Genomic DNA, 23,708 nt, shown 5'->3' with positions numbered 1-23,708 from the left:
GTGCACACTGTTCCAGCCTCCTCTACCTCCTCCCATCTCACAGCCATCACTCATCTCCCTCCTGCCGGGACTTATGAAAGCCAGGATATCTTTGCATCTTTCAGCTACCCCGGCAATGAGCTCAGCAGTAGCTGATACACAATAATAATAATAATAATAATAATAATAATAATAATAATAATAACAATAAAAGTTAATGAGTGAGCAAATACAATCAGGCTGTGAAGCAGAAGGAGCGAGCTGATGATCATGTGGCCCACTAATAGATTTTTTTTTTCAACTGAAAACCCAGCCAATTTTACCATAGCCTCTTAATAATTCAGAGACTTGTTTGTGCTTGTTAATTGTCCATATTTGTGATGTCACTCTTCATTAGAATAAACAAGGTTAGACAGAAGTGAAAGAACAGAGCCTGAGCTGTTGGTGTCCTGTAAGGTTAGAAAAGGAGGAGAGATTTGCAGAGTGAAATGATGTTGAGGAAAGTGGAGCTTTTGAACTTATTCTGTAAAGAGTAGTGACAATCAAAACCCCTACTGCCATGGCTGACCTAAAAATCAGGGTACTGGGGCTGGAGAGAAGACTCGAAGTTAGGAGCACTGGCTGATCTTCCAGAGGACCTGGGTTAGATTCCCAGCATCCACATGGTGACTCACAACCATCTTTAACCCCCTTTCCAGGGGATCCAATGCCCTCTTCTAGCTCCTACAGACTCTACACACATGATACACAGACATACATGGAAGCAAAACACCCACACACATTTTTTAAAGATACAAAAAAAACATAAATACAAATGAAATAAAAATCAACCTATGTTATTTTTAAAATAAAAAAAATTGCCAGGCAGTGGTGGCACATGCCTTTAATCCCAGCACTCCGGAGGCAGAGGCAGGTGGATTTCTGTGAGTTCAAGGCCAGCCTGGGCTACAGAGTGAGTTCCAGGAAAGGCGTAAAGCTACACAGAGAAACCCTGTCTCAAAAAGAAAGAAAGAAAGAAAGAAAGAAAGAAAGAAAGAAAGAAAGAAAGAAAGAAAGAAAGAAAGAAAGAAAGAAAGAAAGAAAGAAAGAAAAAAGAAAGAAAGAAATTAAAGTGCTCCTTAACTACATGTAGAGATCATCACAGGATCCAGAAATCAGTGGTTTCTTTCTCCATGTTCTCATCCTCTTTATTCATTCCAGTTGCTGCATATCTAGAACTTCTGGTGTGTAGTGGCTCTGGATGCTCTTCCATGTGAGAACGGTTCTCTGGGTTTGTTTCTTCTATTCATCCACCTTGGCTCTAGCAAATGAGGCCACACAGTTTCACGTAATGAGCTTTCAAGTTTCCTGAAAACATTTTCAATAATAAAACCCCAGTCCATGCTTACTTCGTCCTTGAAAACTTGATAGAGAAAGTTATCTGGATGGCTTCTTTTATGTGTCTGTTGAATTTAGTCTCGGATTTCTATCTGTCTTCTTACAGAGCACTGCTTTTAAAAATACCAAGAGAGTTGATTTCAGGGAGGTAGCTCAATTAGCTGGTTCTTGCTGAGTAGACATTATTGATTTTAACCCCCAGAACCCACATTATAAAAGCTCTGTTGTGGTAGGGTATGCTTGGGAAGGTAGAAACAGGCAAATCCTGGGGTCTCATGACCAATCAGCTCTAAGCCAATGAGAGATCATGTCTCAAAAAGCAAGGTGCGTGAAATGTGAGAATGATTCTCAAGGCTGGCCACTGACCTTCATAGGCACATGCACACGTGTACATGCACATGAGCACAACAGTCAATTTCAAATGAATATACCTTTCTGTTAACATTTGCAGGAACTTACAACACAGCATTGTCTTAGTTAAGGTTTTATTGCTGTAAGGAGACACCATGACCATGGCAACTCTTGTAAAAACATTTAACTGGGGTGACTTACAATTTCAGAGATTTAATCCGTTATCATCATGGCGGGAAACATAGCAGCTTGCAGGCAGACACAGTGCTGGAGGAGGAGCTGAGAGTTCTATCTATCTGCCACCCGATAGGCAGGCAGCAGGAAGTGAACTGGCTTGAACATTTGAGACCTCAAGGCCTGCCCCCTAGTGACACACTTCCTCCAACAAAGCCACATCTACTCCAACAAGGCTACACCTCCTAATAATGCCACTCCCTGTGACCCTAAGGGGACCATTTTCTTTCAAACCACCACAAGTATGTTTGATTTCTTTTCATTGCTGTGATACCTGAGAGGACAACGAAGGGAAGAAAGATTTATTATAGCTCAGAGTTTCAGGGGTGCAGTCCTCTATTGCTTGGCCTCATGCCCTTGGGCAGAGCATCATGATGGCAGAGGTATGTGGTGGAAGAAAGAGAGGAAAGGACTGAGGAGGAGACAGAGTCTTCCCAGGCCCTACCCCAAGCAGCCTGCTTCCTCTAGCTAGTCCCCATCTCCCTAAGCTCCCGCCACCTCCCACATTAGCACCACCAGCTGAAAGCTAAGCAATCACCACAGGAACCGATGAAGAACATTTCATATTCACACTATATAATGAGGCTTTGTGTAAGGCCATGGGGAAACCACAAAATACTGCATCCCTGTGATCCAGGTGTCTTGGTTCCTGGGTTCTTTCACATGATAGAAATAAAATGGTCCCAACCTCACAGAGATCTGAAGAAGACTAAATAAATTAACGTGTTTGTATGCATTAAGTGCTTCCTGACACTAACACTTTGTCAGTGTTAGCCATTATTTGGACTGTCATAATCTTCATCTCTGGATCTCGAAATAACTAAACCACACAGGGTCTGGGAGGTGTGAGCTCCAAATATTTGGGTTCGTTGTTTTGTTCTGGAGTGCTGAGGATGAACCAAGGCCACACACATACTAGGCAAATAGTAACACTAAGCTACATCCTCACCCTGTCTTTAGTTTTCAGAACCAAGCCCTGGCTCCCAGACATTCCTATCTAAGTACAACATCCCTTCTCTAAATACAACTGTTCTACAATGTTGCCAGGGAACAGTCAATAAATTTATCAGTCTTCAAATACTCATAATACATAGTTATACCTCCTCCAAAAATTGGGACATTTGCCATTTTATGTCTTTTGATACCTTTCACTTTCGGCCAAGATTCCAAGGAGTTTGCATCATACAATTTTTACAGTCGTGTTTATAAATTTTTCTTTCCTCCTAAATGAAAACCACCAGAGACTGAAACCTAGTGTAGCTGTTACAGGTTTCACTTCCTCTCAAGCATCAACTTCTCCTTAGGTACTCATGTCCTGCCCTTTCTGGGATCAAGATTTTTCTCCTACATTAAAAAGATGAAAACAAAATATGAGTAGAACAGTCTCATTTTATCTGTCATTGTAATACATGTTAATACACACACACACACACACACACATATATTCAGTCATCTCACTACCTCTATTATTTTGTTATCAGCTTAATGCATCATTCACACACACACACAATCACACGCACACACACACTTGCTCTGTGTTTTCTATCCTCATGTCATCCTGAATTTTTGCAGTATTTATACTATTAAAAATGGCTGTCACCATCTTATCTTTATCTTTGGTTGTGTGAGGTCATTGGGAAGGTCCCAGTTAGATAGTAAACTACTTCATCTGCCTTGTTTTATGTGTGTCATGGCTTTCTTGTCTTCCTTTCTGAGAGGGTTTTTCATCGAGTTTAGACATTCCCATTCACAAACTACCCTTGTCTCGTGATCTGTCTTCCCCATTGACATAGTTGTTCCTTTTTTCAAGAATTGGCCTCCAACGCCAAGATCAAGGCCTCCTGCGGGCCGGACAAGGGCTCTACCACTGTGCCATTCCTACACCTGCCCCGAGAATTTCTTAAATAACTTTTCCCAAGAATTCTTGAAGTCTGCTTTCACTAAAATCCAGCAAACTTCTTCACGGCGTCAGAATTTGTCTTTAAGAACCGTGTGTTCGCCCATGCCTCCCTCTCGGGGCTATCACTCCTTACACACCTTCTGCCCGCTCTGCATGTTGGTAGTGTTTAAATGAGCAACTTCTACTGCTGCTCTTCAGATCCTAAGGCTGGAAGTAACAGCGAACCGGTCATGATGTCCCAAGCTACGCGGCTTCTCGCAGAATGGATCCGAAACCATTTGACTCATCAAGCCCTCCCCTCGCTCTAGCCTGCCTCTTCCAGGTGGTTTTAGGAAAACCCCACCAATGCCCTCCTGCCCAGGCAGGATCTAGTGCAATCGATTTCCTTTACTTCCACTATGAGTGCTCCCATCCGTGCTCCCCTCTTTCGGGGAGAAGTGAATGGACCCCAGGATTGAGAATTCCTGAGATCTTCTTCCTTACTAAGAAAAGCTTACTAAGCAAGTTGCTTTACTCCTTAAGGTAAACTCTTACATGTGAAGTATGTGGACCATGTGAGCAATAAATCTCTTCTATCTTATAATACCATAGCACAGTTATTGTTACGACCTCTTGCTTCTCACAATCTGTTTATCTTCCAGTTGCTTCTTTTAGTCATGTGGCCCAATTCATCAAGTCTTATTATAAATAATATCTGACTGAATCTAAAATAAACGTCCACGTGAAAGTTTCTATTCCTGAGGCCTAAGAGCTTCGGGAAGGATCTTCCTCAGCCTTTTTTCTCTTTTCATTTAAAAAACAAACAAAAGACAAAAAAAAGTTCTCCAACATGCCTCATCCATCCCTTCCAAATGTCCCAATCTTTATATCCAGCTCAGAATCTTCTTTTCATCTCCCTCCATCCTTATTCCAAGCATCTAACACCTGGCTCCACCAAGTGGTCCCAAAGGCATCTCCAACTCAGTATGAGTTCCAGAGTCTTCTAGCCCTCTCCTGAATGTCCTGTTTCTGTGAATGATATGTTCTTCTCTGCTACTTAGCACTGTATCTCACGTGATCTTTGCCTCCCCTCCTCCATGTTTCTCAGAACCCATTCATTCTGCTTCTTCAGACCAAACACTCACGGCCTTGTGTATTGCTGCAATAGTCTAACCAGGGTTCTCCTTCAGCTTCTCCCTCACTACACAATGAGGCCATGTTCAACTTCTAAAAACAGGATTTTAACTGTTCTTTTCTCTCTGAAAACTTCTCGTTGTTTACTATCTCAAAGGTAAATAAATTCCAAGCCCCTCCTCATGGTAATTCCAGAGTCTCCATTAGCAATCTGTCCTTTTCCTGTTATTCCTAGTTTATTGCATGCTACTCTATCTTACAATTTAGATTCCATATTTGCTGTTCCAAATAATGTCCAGGGCTCCTGTTTCAGTCTCTGGGTCACACTGAACCTTTGACTTGAGTACCCTTTCTCCCAGGTCTCTAGTCTCCAACCATCACCCACCTCACCACTCAGATGCTGTCCTGAAGCTCTCCTAATAATGTCAGCTAGAAGACTATACTTTCAGGGATCATTTCTATAGTTCATTACTAATAATGTCAGCTAGAAGCAACCTCTGCCTGTCTCTTCTCAACCTCACAGGACTTTCTTTTGCCTAAGCAATGACTGGCACTATGTTTCTCAGACTGTCCTTTCTCGAAGAAATTATTTTTCAGCCGGGCGGTGGTGGCGCACGCCTTTAATCCCAGCACTCGGGAGGCAGAGGCAGGCGGATCTCTGTGAGTTCGAGGCCAGCCTGGTCTACCAAGTGAGTTCCAGGAAAGGCGCAAAGCTACACAAAGAGACCCTGTCTCGAAAAACCAAAAAAAAAAAAAAAAAAAAAAAAAAAAAAAAAAAAAATTATTTTTCTTCTTCATGAGAATGTAAGCATCTTAGTATCTACTTCAGAAGTATGTATTTATTTATTATAATATGGGTGTGATGTGTATGTGTGAATATGTGTGCCACCGTGCACTTGTGGAGGTCAGAGGACTATTTTCAGGAGTCAGTTATCTCCTTCCAGTTTGTTAAGGTGAGGGTCTCCCCTGTCTCTGCCTGTCTCTGTCCCCCATCTCACCAGAGGAGTGATGGAATTACAAATGAGTGCAACCACGTCTGCTTTTTTGGTTTTTTGTTTGTTTGTTTGTTTTGCTTTGATTTTTTAAGACAGAGTCTCACTCTATAGCCCTGGCTACCAAGTAATGCCCTGTGCTTAAACTCACAGAGATCTGCCTGCCTCTGCCTCCCAAATATGCGGATTAATGACATGTGCCATTATATCTGGCCTGGTAGGGGGTTTTTTGTAGGGTTTTTTGTTTGTTGTTTTGTTTTGTTTTGTTTTCTTTCTTTTTTTTTTTTTTAGACAGGGTGTCTCTGTGTAGCCCTGGAACTCACTATGTAGAACAGGCTGGCCTCACAGAGATCTGCCTGCCTCTGCATCCTGAGTGCTGGTATTAAAGTCATGCACCCTGCCTAGGTTTCTTTTAAATGTGAGTTCTGGAGATCAAACTCAGGTCATCAGGTTATACACCAAACACTTTTATCCACTGAAACATCTTGCCAGAACCTCAGTATTTTTGAAACACTGTAAAACTACTATTGATGTGAATATCACATTTGTACCTAAGTAAGTACTGGATAAATTAATAATAAATAACTTAATATAAATCCTGCTTGGAAGAATCAATCATATATAAATATTGCTGATCAATAATTAATCAACATCTCCACAATACGCTCTTAAGTATAGTGCTTACTTTCGTGAAGTATGAGATGGGGCAATATCATTGTATACTACATGGTCATCATGACTTTCAATTGCACAAAGTGAATAGATTAATTTTCAAAATAAAAGGTAGTCTTTTATAGAGTTGAAATTTGTGGCTTTCACCGGGTGAAATAAGCTCAGTAAAGCAGTTAAAAACCCAGGCAGTTGATCACTGAGCGAAAGTCTAGTAGAGCAAGAAGTCTAATTGTACATTGATGAAGTCATCAGCAATAAAAGTCACTCAGAATAGTCACAATAACAAATGCTCTGAGTGCCAAGTCTCCTGCTTGGGAAAGTGGGGGAAGCAGGTAACATTTCCCATCCATTTGTTTCACACGAGGTTGCAGAGGGTCTAGCTGGCTGGGAGCCTCTGGAACAGTAGCGGTAGAGCTCTGTAAAACTTAAGCTTGGCAATATGGAAATTAAATTATTCCCAGAGTATTTTTCAGTAATGCTTATATATTACTATCAAATTAGTAAAGGAATAACAATCTAATGCTGATTGATGCCTTATAAGAAAAAAAAAGCCACTCCTATCTTAAAATAGGATCATGCCTATAACATTATAAAATTACCTTCCCACCTGCCTTGACTGATGGGAGCGAGGCATCACATTGCCTCCAAGTGACAAAACATTGGTATTCCTAGGCAACACTTGCATAATCCCTGTGTTGTCAAAACACTTTAGAAGTCCAGCCTCAACCCATAGCTTCCACTATTTGATTACTAACCCCAAGAGAAAATCAACACAAACTGGCAGCCAACGACACTAGGGAGGTATTGCTGGGTTTGGCGGACACTGAGTCACACATCCTGTGCACCTCTCTGTGAGCTACTCCTGGAGAAGGGTAGGGTGCATCACCCCTTGGGGGAACTACACTAATGATGGGTCTCACTTCTGGCTGGCTGTTCTAAGGCTGCCTCCAAACCACAGGGCTTCAGAATGCAGAGAACAAAGCTTGCTTAAGGAATTTCCTACTTAAGAAAAGGCTACAGTGATTTGGTTAAGAGTGCAGAAGTCAATCTTAAGTTGTCTGGGTTCAAATCTTGGCCCTGTCTATCACTTAATAGTTAGGAGAATTTGAATAGTTCATCTCCCTAGACGTTCATCTTCCCTTTTGTAAAAAGAAATTATTGTGGGATGTCTTTGTTATTACATCTTATTAAATAGTGTCTCTGAGGCACTGAACAAAATACTTGCACAAGCAATAGAGAACTGGCTCACAGAGGTTTACAGAATTTTGTGACCAATGTCTAGATTGCATCACACACACACACACACACACACACACACACACACACACACACACACACTCCTGCAAAAAAAAAAAAAAAAAAAAAAAGAACCTAAAATTTTAAAAAGTGATTCTAAAGACCCAAGCTTGTTTGTTGCCTGGTTGTTTTTTCCCAAAAGAACTATTTATAAAAATTACAATAGCAATGCTGGTGAAGTCATGTACTCTTCCTACGCACAAAGGGAAAGCCCAGCACAGCAGCTGGGACAACGTGTTTTTCTTCAACCAGTGTACCTGAACTCACACATCAAAAAAGACGACTTTTAATCTTCAAAGGGATCACCTCAGGAAGCTGTGTACTTCCAATAGCGCGGCCAAATACTTTCATAATCTCCCTCTGCATCAGCCCCTGGCTTGGCCTCAGATTCTTCCAGGTGCCTTTGTTGGCAACAAAATTTTATGCACTGAGAATTTTCAGTTTTGAAAGTGGATTTAAGACAAACTCATGAATAAGATGAAGAATAATATCACCTCGGATTTTTTTGTTTGTTTTTTGCTTTTGTGTTTTTTCAGTTTTTAATGAGAAAATAAGACTTTTTTTTCTTTTAACTTGGATAGCCAAATATATCGATCCCAGCCAGTGCATCTCTAGGGCATTTTGGATAAATAGAAACACTGTCAGCATGAGCCAGTTGCTTTCTATATGAATACTAATGTTACATAGTTATTTATTGAATTTTACTGAACAGACACTGCTAGAGCCCTAAGAACTTTCACGGGTACTAGTTTATCCTGTGTCCACGTCTTACAAGGTAAGGGCTTTCAGTTTCCCCATTTCACAGTTTAGGTCATTGAGGTGCCATGGAATTTTTTCTAATGACATGGAGCAGAGAAATGGAAGAGTCAGAAGCCAAACCCAGGCTGCCTGTTGAGCATGTTTACCGTTCGCTAGAAAACAGAACCTATCAGCAGTAACGACGCTGCTCTTCTGTTCTGGGATCGATTGTAAGGTTGTTTGGTCGCTTGGTTCATTGACTCATTCACTGAGGTCCTGGGTTCAAATTTGGTGGAAAATACATCTTGCCGCGCATTATTCTTGTTCACCTCAGCTGATGGAGAGTGACAGAGTAACATCTAAGCTCTCTTTCTTCATTGTCTTGCGTGTGACACCAGGAGGAAGCTGCCCCACTTTCCAGCTTCCTCCCTCGATGCGGATCCGGCCCCTGGCTATCTTTCCTGTTTTCCACACAGTGGGCCTTTCACCCAGCAGGGTCTTCAGCCTGTGCCAGGAGAAGTCTCCTCCTGCCTGTCTCAAAACTCCCTCCTTAAAACTCACCTTTTTTCCTTTACTTGACTCCTAGGTCTATATCACCAGCCTGATGGTGAAGGGAGAAACAAGGTGAAAAGAAAGAAGATAGTGAAACTTTTCCTCTCCACTAAAACACATTTTTTGTCATTGCCCCCCCCCCACACACACACACACACCACCGACTTTTCTCTCGGTGGTGAGAGAAACACACAAGTCTCCAGGGTGGCCTCTTCCCAAGGCCAACAGTGTATCGCTGCCTATCCCTTCAGACAATGACAGCCTCCAGATCTCACCCCTGTGTAAGCTTTTAAAATTAACTCTGCTTGAACTTTTCTTTAATTTCAGGATAAAAGAAAAATCCAGGAAGAAATCTCACAGAAGCGTCTGAAAATAGAGGAGGAAAAATCGAAACACCAACATCTAAAGGTAACATCTGACTTCCGTCTCCTTTCGACGGTCTTGCGTTCAAAGAGCCTGACAAGCCCACCACCATAAAGATGCTTTAGGAGAGAAAGGCTTCCCAGGTTAGCTCAACCACCATTCCAATCACCCGAGAAGAGGCCAGTAAGCTACCGATAATTGCATCTGAGATTAATACCTTTTGGCAAACCAGAGGAAAGTTGAGAACACAGTTTTATTGCGTCTATGATGGGGTGCAGGGTTTCCAAATCTTCCTCAGCAACCTTGAGAAGTCAGCCTTGAGAATTTGGCCCTGGTACAGCCTTGCTTAACATCCCTGGGGAGTGGATCCAGCTAGGAAGTGCCTTTTGAAATCAATGAAAGGCCAGCCCTTCCCCAGGGGCTACAGAGCAGACACTGTCTCGCCTGGTCAAGGATGCCTGTGTTCCAAAGCTCCCTGCAATGAGTCCAATGTTGTTTGCATATGGTTGGGTTTCTATTTTATTTTGTTTTGACAGAACATGAGATCATAACTATAAATAAGTCTCCATTTGAAAACTCAGACTTTACATCTTCCACAGGGTGTGGTCATTCTGTAATTAAAGCACATAGGATTTCAACATTGTATTACGTAGTTTGGTCAGGGGATCCCAGGAAAGGACAAACAGGAGCTCCTTGTGAATAGGCCCAAGCAGGAAACTGTTCTTATCTGGCAGGGCTGCTATCAATAGATCGAATGAATTCTCTCAATGAACAATGCCACGCAGTCAAAACTCTCCCAACTTAAACTTGCCAGATTCAGCTACATCCACTTCTGTAATGGAAAAAACTATTGAACTCTGAAAAGGCGCACGCATCATTCAGGACTCTGGTTAGCCTCTGTCCTCAGGATTCTGTTGACTACTGTGTTCCTATCGAAGGTGGTATTTCCACTGTTGGAAGGATGACTGAAAGTCATAGTTAACCTGCTATTCTTACAAAATATCACGTTGAATAGTAGACACCCTCAAGAGATACAACGTGTATGCCCAGAAAAATCGGCGAGATTTAAAACAAAGCTTAGCAATTCATATGAAGTCAGTCAATTCTCAACTGTTCCAGATAGATTCAGAATTATTGGCTCCCCTCCCCTTCCCTCTCAGACACACATGCCCAATTTGAGTCCTGCTATGAAGAGTTTGCTACTCCAGAGGAAAACGATACATCTCTGGATTTCGGGGACTGCTACTTGGGCAGCATGGAAGGCCATGTAACTGCCGAGCTCACAATAGCCAAAGGGGTTTGACCATTCCCTCAGCTCTTTTGAGGAAGTAAGTTCCACACAGGAAAAGGCTGACTCCCTCAAAGATTCATTTCTGAGGTGGCCTTGGTGGCAGTCTGTGTCAAAAACAGTCCCCACAAGAATACATAACCTCTCCTATTCATGTGTTTTCTGAAACCAAGGAGCATCTTCTGACCCAGTCAATGTGTGTGCCAGCTTTGATGGCTGCCCAGCGTCGTGCAGATTGTGTAGTGCACCCTGCAAATGAGCCGTTGAAGACCCACCCATGCCCCCTTGCCAGCTGTGCCCTCTACCCAGGGCCTGCCTCTACCTGAAGCAAGAGATTTTCATCTTTTTTCTGTTCCAAGATGTTCTCTGCTTTCCTTCAAGGACCCAAAAGGGAGGAGATGAGGGGGAGGGGGAAATAACATGTCCTAATTTGAGAAATTAAAGATTAAATTTAAGAAGACACGTTAAATGGTGGTGTTCCTATTTAGACAATAGACATTAACTGCGCAATATGAGGAGGTCAAAGAAAATTTTTATAAAGATGTGGGTTTAAAGTAGAAAGCCTTAGATGGTAAGTAGAATTTACCGAGGTACACATAGGGCCTTTCAGTGAACACAGCACCTATTACTTTTGAGGTGCTATACAAGACCCTAAAAATATAACAAAGCTTGCCCTGTGCCTTTTAAGATAAATGCCACTCCTAGTGGCATTTGTCCTGTGATGAACGCTATACTGGAAGCAATGACTGCACAGGAAATACAGGGCAAAGAGTGGATATTTCAACATTCTTCCAAGTTTGCAGAAATTACTGGCTATTCCAACAGAAACCAGGCCCAATTCCAAAACCAGCCTCAAAAATGTGTAAAAGTATTTTTAAAATCGATTTCATGCTATTTCGCCTAGTCTTGAAAGTTCTATTACCTATTTTCTTTTCCATCCAGCTGTCCAGGCTCCCATGACCCTTCGCTGCTTCCCTAATTGCAAGCTAGTTTATTACACCACAATGGTACACAGAGACATTTGCAATCTTCTCCTCCTGTAACACACACACACACACACACACACACACACACACACACACACACACCAGAATGGTTGGCATACTCACTGTGATCATTGTCTTCTGATGCTTGGACCCACAATATGCATGCAAATTTCCGTGGGCATTCATTACATTACAATCAAATGATTCTGAAATGTGTATGCTGCAGACCTCTTTGCCTGTAATAGCATTCATCAGGAAAAACAAATTACAGTCGATATAGACTTTTTTCTTTTCTATAAGTCCATTCAACTCACAGTTAAAAAAAAAATTATTCCAAGTCTGCTATAATTGCTGAGTATAATGTAGTAACACTTCAGGAGACCTTTTTATAAAAACTGACAAATATGGCTCGTATGTCACTATATCACTTTATTTTCATTTAGTTACTTGAGCCTTTGGTTCTGTTATCTGCCTTTGTGGTGATGGTGATTAAACCCAGGGCCTAGTATACACTAGGCAAGCAGTCTTCAGTGAGCAACATCAGCAGCCCATACTGCTCTTGATTCTGAACTTCATTGTCATGAACTGGTTAACCTGGTGGTATCACAGATTACTGCCTGGCTCATCTAGCTTAGCATCACCGGACTGCACCAGCTGAGTGTTTCTTAGATCAACAGGCAAGCAAATGGCACTGTCCTTAGGCGTGATTCATCAAGACTAGAACTTGCTGATGTGTAAGCATGGATTTGCAAGTAAATAAGATTTAAAGGGCAAAGAAGATGACTCCCTTGGTTGAGTGCTTGCCAGAGAAGCACAGAGACCTAACTTGGGATCCCCAGCACACACATGTGAATCCAAGCACACCAGTGCACACGTCTAACCCTAGCTCTGAGGAGGGGGAGGCAGGGGCTTGCTGTCAACCAGTCTGGCCAGATCAGTGAGCCAAATCCCGCCTCAAAACCAAGGTAGAGAGCCAGCAAGATGACTTACTGAGGAAAGCTGCTTACTGCCAAGGCTGGTGACCTACATTCAATCCTGGGACCCATATAGTTGGGGAAGAAAACCAGCTCCTGCCCGTTGTCCCCTCACCTCCATGGGCATCAGCACACAAGGCATGCGCACCACCTGTGTACACAAAATAAGTAAAATGCAATTTGAAAAATACCAAGTTGGAGAGTGAGAGAAGAAGACACCAGCAGTGACTGCTGGCCTCCACATGTACCAACAAATAAATGTACACATGTATAGTCACATGCACAAGTATATACACACACAAGCTTCTATACACTCATAGACCACACACACACACACACACACATACACACACACACACACACACAAGATTTAACTGTCTAAAAACTAGCTTCAGAAAAGAGCCTACAGGTTTCACAGAAGGAAAACACCAAATTCATGGAGGCAGGATAACGGGAGAAAATGAGTGCTCTTTCCCATGCCCACTATTACAATTCATGACATTTGAAGGCAACAAGAGATTTTTGAAACTGTTGACATATATAAGGAAATAAATGTCTTCTTTACTACACATTAACTATCCTCAAATTCTATCAATTAAAAAAAATTAATTAAAATCCAGGTAAATTCTTACAATGCTGATCAGTTTTCTTGGTGTCTTAACCCCCAGGTCTCAAACATGGGCCTATATTATTATTGATTACTGGGTCTGGAGAGGGACTAGTTTTGTAAACAACTAATCAGCTATGATTATGAAGATTTTGATTCACTGGGGAGACCCTCTGGCCCCAGAACAATAACACAAACTGCTCTTGTGGTGTGTGTTAGCCTGATGAAGTGACTGCAGATTCTGAAAGGGTCAACAACATGTGATGATGTAGGGCTCTTATTTCATCTAGTGGTCTGTAACCCAGGTTCTGAGGCATCTGTCTTCAGACCTCCTTACTCTAACGGGTTTTTACATGATCATACTGGTTATCTGTAGTTATTGTAATATTGATTTGGTTTCTTTTTAAAGAAGACAGGGGCCAAGGAGTTTACAAAGATGGAAAGATGCCAGATTTATTGAGCTAAGTCAGTGGGAAAAAAATAATCCCTCTTTAATATGTCCACTGTTGCCATTCATAAGACTCGAAAGCAATAAGAGATTTGGGGAATTGTTGGCAAATATAAGAACTTACATTTATATTTCCTGACATCAGAAAAAAGCCTTGAGGGAGAAATGGCTCCTGGATGGAATCAGCAGTGGAAAAGAACAGGAAGAGATGAAGAAACAAAATCAGCAAGACCAGCACCAGACCCAGGTTCTAGAGCAAAGCATCCTCAGGTAAGCCCTCTCTCGGGTACTTCTCCAATCTCCCTCCCTAAAAGAAAGCTGGCAGTCATGAAGAAAACTGGAAAGTTTGAGTACTAGATGGGATTATTAGTGATTCCACAAACTTGGGTATCATGGGAGAAAGATGTAGGGGATGGAAGAAGTTATTTTCCAACCTATACACAGAAGATAGGTGGCAAGTTCTCCTTTTATGTGTGTGTGTGTGCATGTATATATGTGTGTGCACAGGTATGCTCACACATAGCTATCCTATGTGTGATAGAAGCCGAAGATTGATGTTGGCATGCCTTTCTCTGTTGCTTCTTCCATTATTTTTAAATATTTTATTAATTTTTGAGAGTTTTATATAATGTATTTTGATCATACTCACCCCCAAGTCCCCCCAGATAAATCCCTTCCTCCCTACCCCCAGGACTTCATGTCCTCTTTGTTGTTGTTGCTGTTGTTGCTGTTGTTGTTGTTGTTATTGTTGTTGTTGTTGTTTTAAATAAGCCAGGGGCTCCAACATGTGCTAACCTGGGTGTGGGGACCTCCACTGAAATGTAGTCAGATAGCCAGAAGCTACACCTTTACAGAAAACTGAATCTCCTCACAAAAACCACAAATGGCCCGCAGCTCCTCACTTAGGGCTGTGGGCTCAAAGATGCTTTCCCATTCCATGCTAGAATGTTGGCCAGCTCGACCTTGTGTAGTCTTGTGCCTCAACTGCTGTGTTCAACGTGTCTTGGTCCTTGGAACCTGACTGGGGACAGTGTGGAAATGAAGAAAGAACCTACACACATGCAGAAAGGCTGGGATCAGGAGGGTTGTGTGTGTGTGTGTGTGTGTGTGTGTGTGTTCTGAAGGAGCTGCATCAACTGCCACAACAGCCTGGAACCTCAGCATGTCTATAATGTGCTGCACAGAGGGAGCAGTTAGCGGGTCTTGATTGGAGGTGTCTGGAGGTGAGCAGTCTCTGGCTGTACACATCCAGCAGCAGGAAGCTACAGTTGCTAGTTTTTGAACACACTGGTCTATCATTTGCAAACACTCCAGCTTGTGCCACAGGAAAGCTTTGCCATTCTAAGCCTGACCTGTATGGACAAGGCTTTACCAATTTTCCATGGGTCTGAGGCATTGGTCCTTGACATGGATGTGTTGTTCATCTGCTCTTTGCATATTTAGTCTGGGCTTCCTCAGCTCCCCAAAGGCTGTCATGTGCTCATGAACACATGATCCTGTCATGTCCAGAGATGCTGTTTAACTCCAACCCTCCCCAACATCTGGCTCTTGCAATCTTTCCAACCCCTCCTTCTTGGTTAGTGTTTCTATTGCTGTGATAAAACATCATGACCAAAACAACCTGGAGAGGAAAGGGTTTAATTGACTTACACTTCCACAACATTATTCATCATTAAAGGAAGTCGGGATAAGAACTCAAACAGGGCAGGATCTCAGAGGCAGGAGCTGATGCAGAGACCATGGATGGGTGCTGCTTACAGGCTTGCTCCCCATGGCTTGCTCAGACTGCTTTCTTACAGAACCTAGTCCAGGGATGGTACCACCCACGGGGGCTGAGCCCTTCCACATCAATCACTAATTAAGAAAATGTTGCACAGGTTTACCGACAGCCTAATCCTATGGTGGCATTTTCTTAATTGTGGTTCCCTTCTCTCAGATGATTTTAGCTTGTGTCGAGTTGACATAAGCCTATTCAGCACACTTTCTTCCTTCATGGTCCCTGAGCCTTGGGAAGAGGATGTAGTATAGATGTGCTATTTGTGGTTTAGCACTCCATAGACACTTATTCTCTGCACTAGGACCAGTTCTAAGTGTCCTTATTAACCACTATGTGCTGTCCAAAGAAATTTCTCTGACATAGTCTGAGATCTGCCCTCATCTGTGGGTAGGGAGACACACATTTTGAAGACAATTTGATACTGTCAACTTTAACAGAATATAGTAATTAGTTCAACCCTGGGATCTGTGAGCTCCCCAACCATGGATTCTTGGCCACATTTACAGTACCAAGCATGAATTTCCCCCTGTGGAACAGGTCTTAAATCCAATCAGAAGGTCATTGGTCCATCCTTATTTTTTGAGACAGGATGTTTCACAGGACTTATAAGTCAGGATGTCTCACAGCATCAGCTAGGCCACTGACCACTAAGCTGCTGGGATGACAAGTGTGTACCATCATGGCCTGCTTTTAAATAGATGCTGGGGGGACTTGAACTCAGGTCCTCATGCTTGTGCAGCAAGCACTTTATCCACTAAGCCCTCTCCCCAACCCCCAAAGATGGAATGTCTTGTGGTTTAATTATGATGATAATTTGAAGTCTACTGCTCTTTGAAATATAAGGAACTTCCAGGACCTCACTAAAATAAGAAGAGTGGGGAAGGGCTGAGCAGGAGGTGTGGTGTGAGAGTCTTCAGCAGATCTGCTGTGACCACATTCTCTCCATGCTCACCAGAGAAGACAAACAGATCTCATTAGTCCTAAAATAAACAATTCAGGAGAAAAGCCTTTTTTTTCTGATGACTTCCACTGCACTTGCTCATTTACATGCATTTTATATTTAGTAGATTAGACTTTTGGCTGTGCTACCTTGCTTAGGTGTCTTTAAATGAACAACTCTTAAACAGTAATGTAATTGAGATTTTTTTAATTCTATTACCCTCTAACACTAGTTCTTTGCTCAGTATGCTTCCAAACAATAGATAATAAACACTGTCTTAAAAACCAAGAAACAGCAAGAACCAACTGCCTCTACAGCTGACCACTCCATCCCTTAAGAAGGCTCCCTTTAGCTCAAGCTTCATACCCAGAGTCCATCCAGCTTAAGCTGGTGATGTCTTTCTCCATTCCCCAACACAGAATCCTTATCTCTAATGACTCCCAGGCTAATCCCCATAAACCTCCCCGCCATGCTGACACCACCTCAGAACCTCCTTTTCCAGTCTTTCCACATATTGAACCCCTACAATTCTCCCTGCACCTGATGATAATTGAAGTGGCTATGTACAATCAGGGTTCAGGGGCAGGTCTACGTAGCAATTCTTTGTAATCCCAGAGTATTTACTAGGATTCTCTGATTGCCTTTCAGCCTTGCCTGAATGCTCCAAGAAGCACATAGCTTCTAGCCATACTGATAGTGGCTGTCTAGACAGAGCTCCTCTCTCAGCAAGAATTTTAAAGAGGGAGGAGATGTTTAATGAGGTATAGAGGATATGCTGTCCCCATTCGGTATTAATAACCTTTAGAGAAAGACATCCATCACCTTTTGCAGAGAGATCTGAAAAAAAAGCAGACAGACAGGTATTCCCTCATCCAACTCTCTCAGTGACTACAAAATGTCACACAGCAACCTCTAGGGACTCAAAAGGTCTCTCACAGAAAGGTATTTTTCTCTCATAGGAAGACTTTAGCAGTATTTGTCCCTTTGTTCTTATCAGAAAACCCCCACCCACCTCCCTCTATTCTCTTTATCAAATTGTCACTCATATGCCCTGTTTCCAGCATCTCACTGTAACTTAATTTTGGCCTTTCAGGATGCTGTTAAGCCATCAGGGATCCTTATTGAGCACCAGATGAATTTAGTCCACTGATAGAAATAATATTAATAATCAATCTTTGAAAGGGGCATCCTAGCCAGGCAGTGGTGGCGCACGCCTTTAATCCCAGCACTTGGGCAGAGGCAGGTGGATCTCTGTGAGTTCGAAGCCAGCCTGGTCTATAGAGTGAGATCCAGGAAAGGTGCAAAGCTACACAGAGTAAACCTGTCTTGAAAAACCAAAAAAAGAAAAAGAAAAAAGAAAGGGGCATCCTAAAATTTATGAAGTATTTGCCCAAACATGAACTCTTTTAACAGTCACAGTAATCCTAAAAAGAAAACACTAATAACTCCATGCCATAGATGAGGAAATGGGCTCAAAGAAGGTATGGGACTTTGTGCCCAGCCACGGAGCCTGCAGAAAGCAGGCCAAGCTCTAAAGTCAGAATTCTGCAACTATAAAAGAAAAAGAAAACTTTAAGTAGAAATGTTTTGGAAGCAATGATACAGTTGATGTGGGCAAGTATCTCGAATAATCAACAAACAGCTCTTTTCAAGGAACTATCCTAAAGAGATGTATTTGCAAGAAGTTTGTAAAGAATCTACATCTTTGTTGGCCTTTAGAGGTGTGTTTATCTTGTTTTTTTTTTAAATATGTGCAAGAACAGAATGTTCTGAAACAAAACATGAATGTGAATAATATGTGTGCCTTGTCTGTATTTCAGCAGCCCAGCAAGTGCTCTGCACTGTTAAATCACATTGCCAAGCAGCTTAACCTAGCCACTGGACAGGGGTTTTTTCTTAGATATTTCTAAAGCTGCTAAATAATCAGGTGCATGTTTCTCAATTCGATCTCCTGCCTAAATAATTACCACAGCGCTTAAGAATCTTTTATTACCAATGAAATCAGTAAGCTCCTGCTAGTTCCCCATAGCCAACTGATACAGCGAAACGAAGCAAAGCTGTGCCTCCTTCCCTGAGCAGAGAAAGAATCCAAGTGCTGCCTGTGATTTATCACTTAGGTGCCTGCCCAGGAGTGACATTTGTCGCTCTGCCAGGCCCCTCAGCAAAAGGATAAGAGTTAAACAGGAACATCAAAATAGAAATGATGCCATTACCTCAGAGTTCGCAACAAGGCCAGATCCCGCCTGGGAAGTGTTCATTCCTTCTATGTTCATGGCTTTGTGGCAGTTTGCCTTCAGCTTCTTCATCTCTTCCTCTACCCACAGTCTGTGAGCTCGGCTAGTCTGCTTTTACCACTCTCTGCCTCAGTTTCCTCGCTTGTAAGTTGGGACAGTTGGAGTCACATCACAGGACTCTTGGGAATACAGTGATTTCCCTGACACTCAGTAGGTGATTAATATAAATATATTGAGAGATATATAATACCATTGTTCATTGAAAGTATACATCAAAGGGATGGGGAGCTGGCTAAAGCCATTGCTGTGCAAGTGTTCTAGTTAATTCCATGACCAAAAGCAACCTGAGGAAGAAAATGGCTATTTGGCTTAAAGTTACAGTCATTTGGGGAAACCAAGGCAGAAATCTAGTGGTAGGAACTGAAGTAGATGCTAACTGGCCTGCTTCCCCTAGCTTGCTCAGCCGCCTTTCTTACACAACCCAAATACCCTTTCCATCAATTAACAGTAAAGAAAATCCCCCACAGATCAGCCTGATGGAGAAAATTCCTCCACACATGCATGTCATTAAATCTTGCACCCACCCGTGTGGTAGTTAACAAATAGAAAAATTAACATTAATAAGGGTTAACTCACCCCCTCATTGCACTGCTAAAAAGTTAGCAGCTCGGGTTTTAATCTGAATTCCAATTCCTAATCATGAAACAGACTGTGCCTCCATTCCTGGGGAAATATTCTACCAAAGTTAAGTCCTGAACACTCTGACAGCATTTTTTTATTTCCAATACAAGCAGAAGTTTCACCCTCAAATGTCTCAGTATTTAGACATTCACCTGAGCATTTAAGACAGCTGAAGGGGGGGGGCTCAAGGATCCCCAAACTCACATATAACCTTTAAGTAAAGCCGTGGCTTTTACTCATCCTTGTGGCTTTTTCCTTCCAGAGGAAAACATTTCACAAACTAAGTGGGTTTCCATGGTTTCTGCCCCTGAATCACAACTATAGCCCAGGAACATATTACTAAGTATTTTGCCTGGTTCTCTGGTTAATACCTGAGAAGGCAACGTTCCCAGGAGAAAGCCACATTAGACATCTTCTAAACTACTTCACTCAGAGCTTTGGTTTGCCTCTTAAAGGATCCCTGCTTGTCTTGTGACCTCTGAACATTTACTTTATGGTTGCTGGTACAGTTTCTCTGAACTCTTGGTCCAGACCGCCCTGCACACAACCTAGGTGGTTGTGTAGGTGTCCTTCTCTGGCACGTCACTGCTCTTCTGCACCAACACACACACTTAATAGGACATTCAGGATTACACACACACACACACACACACACACACACACACACACACACACACACACTCAAGAAGTCTGCAAAGGAGCTGTGTTTCCTAGCAAATTGTTATTACTGTCCTGGGTCCTTTCCTGCACCTGTCCTATGGCTCTCCATGCTCGAAATTGCCTTCAATCAAGCTCCTCTCCAGGCACTTTCTACTTCTTGAACTGTGTCCAAAGACCTCTGACTTTAATTGGCACATGCAGAGTGCCTGACAGAAATGTCATAAGCATAAAATGTAAAAGGTTAGCTGCCAAGGAGAATGATGCAAACACACTACATTCCCTTTGAGAAGGATAAGCTAAGCTACTTATGATTAAATGTTCTCTAAGCTTTTTTTTTTTCACATTCCCAAGGACCCTTCTGACCTTTTGCCTTCTGTTAATAAAGCTTTCACTGATGCCCAGATAGTGAGAAGCTGCTTTATCCATATAGTAAAGTTGGGCAAAGGTACATGTGAAGTATTGGGTTTCTGTGTGACTCTGCAGTATAAGAAAGGCCAAGAAGTGGGTGGGGACAACAGCTGAAGCCATGTCCCACAGCACTAAAAACACCTCTCCACGAAGGGGGATAGAATATGAGACAATACATTCTGCCCAATATCATAGAACAGGAATCCACTTGGTCAGTTCAGAGGATAGTAGGAAAGATTCAATTACAAAAGGAAACCCAAAATATAAAGTTCAGTCCTTCTTTGCTGCTTAATGATCTTATTTACCTAATGCAGGGCACTTGTACCTTCATGAAACTAGAGCCTCACCAAATAAGTGAGAGATTTGGATGAAAATAGCACATTCTAAGTGTTTCTGCCTTCCTATTTTGACCCAACTAAGTATATCTAACACTGTATACCAGGGACATAGTCAAGCTGTTCTCTGTGACAACACCAGAGAGAAGAGAAAGGGAAAAGGGGGGTGAGAAACCCACCACTTGTCTCCTATTAAAGTTCTGTTGCCTAGAAACACTTAAGAAGTTATTCTGAGGCAATTACATGAGTCAGGATCATTCCAAGCATGTTTTTCACTCTCCATCTTTGACTAATTGGTTTACCAGATTTGTAATAGTTCATCTGCTGTTGTTTTTAATTTCCCAGATAGACCGATTATTTTTAAGTCGGGAGCCTCGGTTTTAACTTAGCCAAATAAGCTAAATAAAAACCCAACTTCCAACAAAGAAGGAAACAAAGGCTGCCCGTTCCACCAAATACACACACACATACCACACACAGTCCTCCGTGTACTAAGAATAGCTCTGAATATATAGGTTATAGGAAGAAAAGTAGGGAATAGATGGGTCGATAGATGAATGAATGATAGACTTAGAAATAGAATAGTAAATAACTTGTATAGTACTGAACTGGAAAAAAAAACCTCCTCAAGCTTCTTTCAAAAACAAAAATAATAAACACACAATTATCTTTGGGTCAAGAGAAGGTTATATGGTAGCGGTACCCGGGGTTTTGAGTTGTTGATGGCATGTTTTTAACATTTCACCATCACTTTTCCCTTTCCCTCTCTTCACACTCTTGCTTTCTCAGCCCATCCCCATGCCTTCTCTCTTGCTCATCCCTAACAGTCTCATCTCATGTCATCGGAAACAGAGTTTGAATGATAACTGACCCAGGATACATACCCACCACCGTGGTTAGAGAGGTAGATTAGAACAACCTCTGAAGGTCCTTTCATGATGCCTTCAGCCCAGTGATGCCAGCATCCCAAGCACTGCCAGGCCTTAAGAAGGCTGATTTTGGACCCACGTGTTCTTCAGTCATTTCCTTGAATTTTCCCTCCACTCTTCTAAAGGTGACTTCAGAGTCATAGACTCCCCCCAGAAAACACATAGATTTAGACCCCATAACTTTTCAAAGTATTTTTACATTTATTTTCTCTTTCCAAATGGCATTCCATGTCTTAAAACACAAATTTAAGGGCCTTGCAAGGATGTGTAGATCTTAGGCTCTGATGATGTAAGAAAATACAGGGAAAAAAGCAGGAAGTTAATTGATTTCTAGGATTCATCCTTAAGTCTTGGTTACAGAAAAAAAAAATCTTCAAAAGCAGAGACATTGCATCAGAGGAAGGATCTGTGCTGCCATGGTACCAGGCTTTTCTATTTCTGGGGAGTATTTACCAACTGGAAGATGGATCATGCCTACCCCTTGCAACAGCATCCTTTGTCTGCCATTGGACAACCATTGCTGAGTCAGTTTGGACCACCCGCAGTGGACTGGCCCCCAAGTTGGTTGTCAGATGTTATATTAGGATCAGAATTTATACTTGTTGGTCCTCAAATAATAAAACCCTCTCCTTGAAATCAAGTAAGAACAATAACTCTAAAAAAAAAATAAAACTGAAGTGCACAGATAATATAGAAGCTACTCTGTGACACCATTAGAGACAGATGTTAAGGGTTACATGGCTCAAAGCCAGCAGCCATTTCTGAATGAAGGCAGTCAATAGCCGTGTAGATCCCTGACTATTCCTTTCCACACCATAATTTTAAATGCTTTGTTTACTAGATTTGATTTGAAATGTTTAAAAGTAGTTAAATTGCTATTACTTATACAAAATACATAACTTTGACATATAATATGAAAACACGGACTTATATTGCCAGCAAAAGTGTTTTTAGGGTTTGCAGAATGAAGCACAGCCCTTAGAATTTGAGCAAAGTTCTGGGCAGGGTAATACCCTCCTGTAACACCACTCTCTGGAGATGGAGGCAGGAGGATGACATTTTCCAGGCTGACCTGATCTACGGAGTTTAAAGCCAGCCAGGGCTACATAAGACTTTGTCTCAGAAATGAAGGAATGAATGAATGATAATTTAAAAAGAAATGAATGCCTGTGAGAAAACTTGAACAGAGTGCTAAAGTCCTCCCTCGGTATTGGCACAAACATTAGCTAAATTTAACTTGTGGAAGAGACAACACAGAGAGGAAAAGCAGATAAAGTGGAGCAAGGGAAACTGAGTCACAGATGATCTGTCCTCAGACGACCGTCAGCATCCTTTCTCCTCAGATTTTTACTATTATTATTATTCTCTCATATGTTACACCCTGACCAAAGCTTCCCCTCCCCTGGTCTCTCCCCACCCCCATCTACTCTTTCTCCCATATCCATCCCCCCTCCATCTCCCCTCAGAAAAGATCTTGAGACAAGACCTTATTAAGCAGGTGTTGCTGGAACTCACTATGTAAACCATGCTGGCCTTGAAATCTCACAGAGTCACCCACCTCTCTTTCCCTAGTGCTGAGATGAAAGGCCTGCATGCCTGACCCTTCCCTAAGTTTATAACAATTAGAGGGGCCAGCAGCTGAAGCATGGCTGGGCCATCTTGAGTTAGCTTATGGTGTGCTGGCTGCAACAGTACTTGGAAGTCGCTTGAGAAACTCAAGACACCTAGGCAGAGACCAAATCTAATTATTATTACAATTATTTTTGCTCTTGTTAAGTGTTTGGCAAGTACTACTGGATTCTCCACATGCTCTAATTAAAATCTACACAGTCCACTTCTGTCCTACCAGATCATTTGAGGAGCCCCAACCTAAC

At 42.1% G+C, this 23,708-nt stretch overlaps 1 protein-coding gene and 1 pseudogene across 1 annotated transcript in view; both read left to right on the top strand.

Annotated features, from left to right (window-relative positions):
- Positions 1-23,708, top strand: part of Palmd (palmdelphin) — a 48,452-nt gene that overhangs the window by 5,463 nt on the left and 19,281 nt on the right. The window contains exons 2-3 of the mRNA XM_006977834.4: positions 9,532-9,612; positions 14,016-14,140. Coding sequence (XP_006977896.2) covers positions 9,532-9,612; positions 14,016-14,140 — 206 coding nt within the window. The remainder of the gene's footprint in view (positions 1-9,531; positions 9,613-14,015; positions 14,141-23,708) is intronic.
- On the top strand, positions 5,388-5,478 carry LOC121830682 (small nucleolar RNA U3; annotated as a pseudogene).

Source organism: Peromyscus maniculatus, chromosome 6 (genome assembly GCF_049852395.1).
Source record: "Peromyscus maniculatus bairdii isolate BWxNUB_F1_BW_parent chromosome 6, HU_Pman_BW_mat_3.1, whole genome shotgun sequence".
NCBI lineage: Eukaryota > Metazoa > Chordata > Mammalia > Rodentia > Cricetidae > Peromyscus > Peromyscus maniculatus.
Note: the sequence above shows the minus strand (reverse complement) of the source record. Positions and strands in the feature narration are given on the sequence as shown.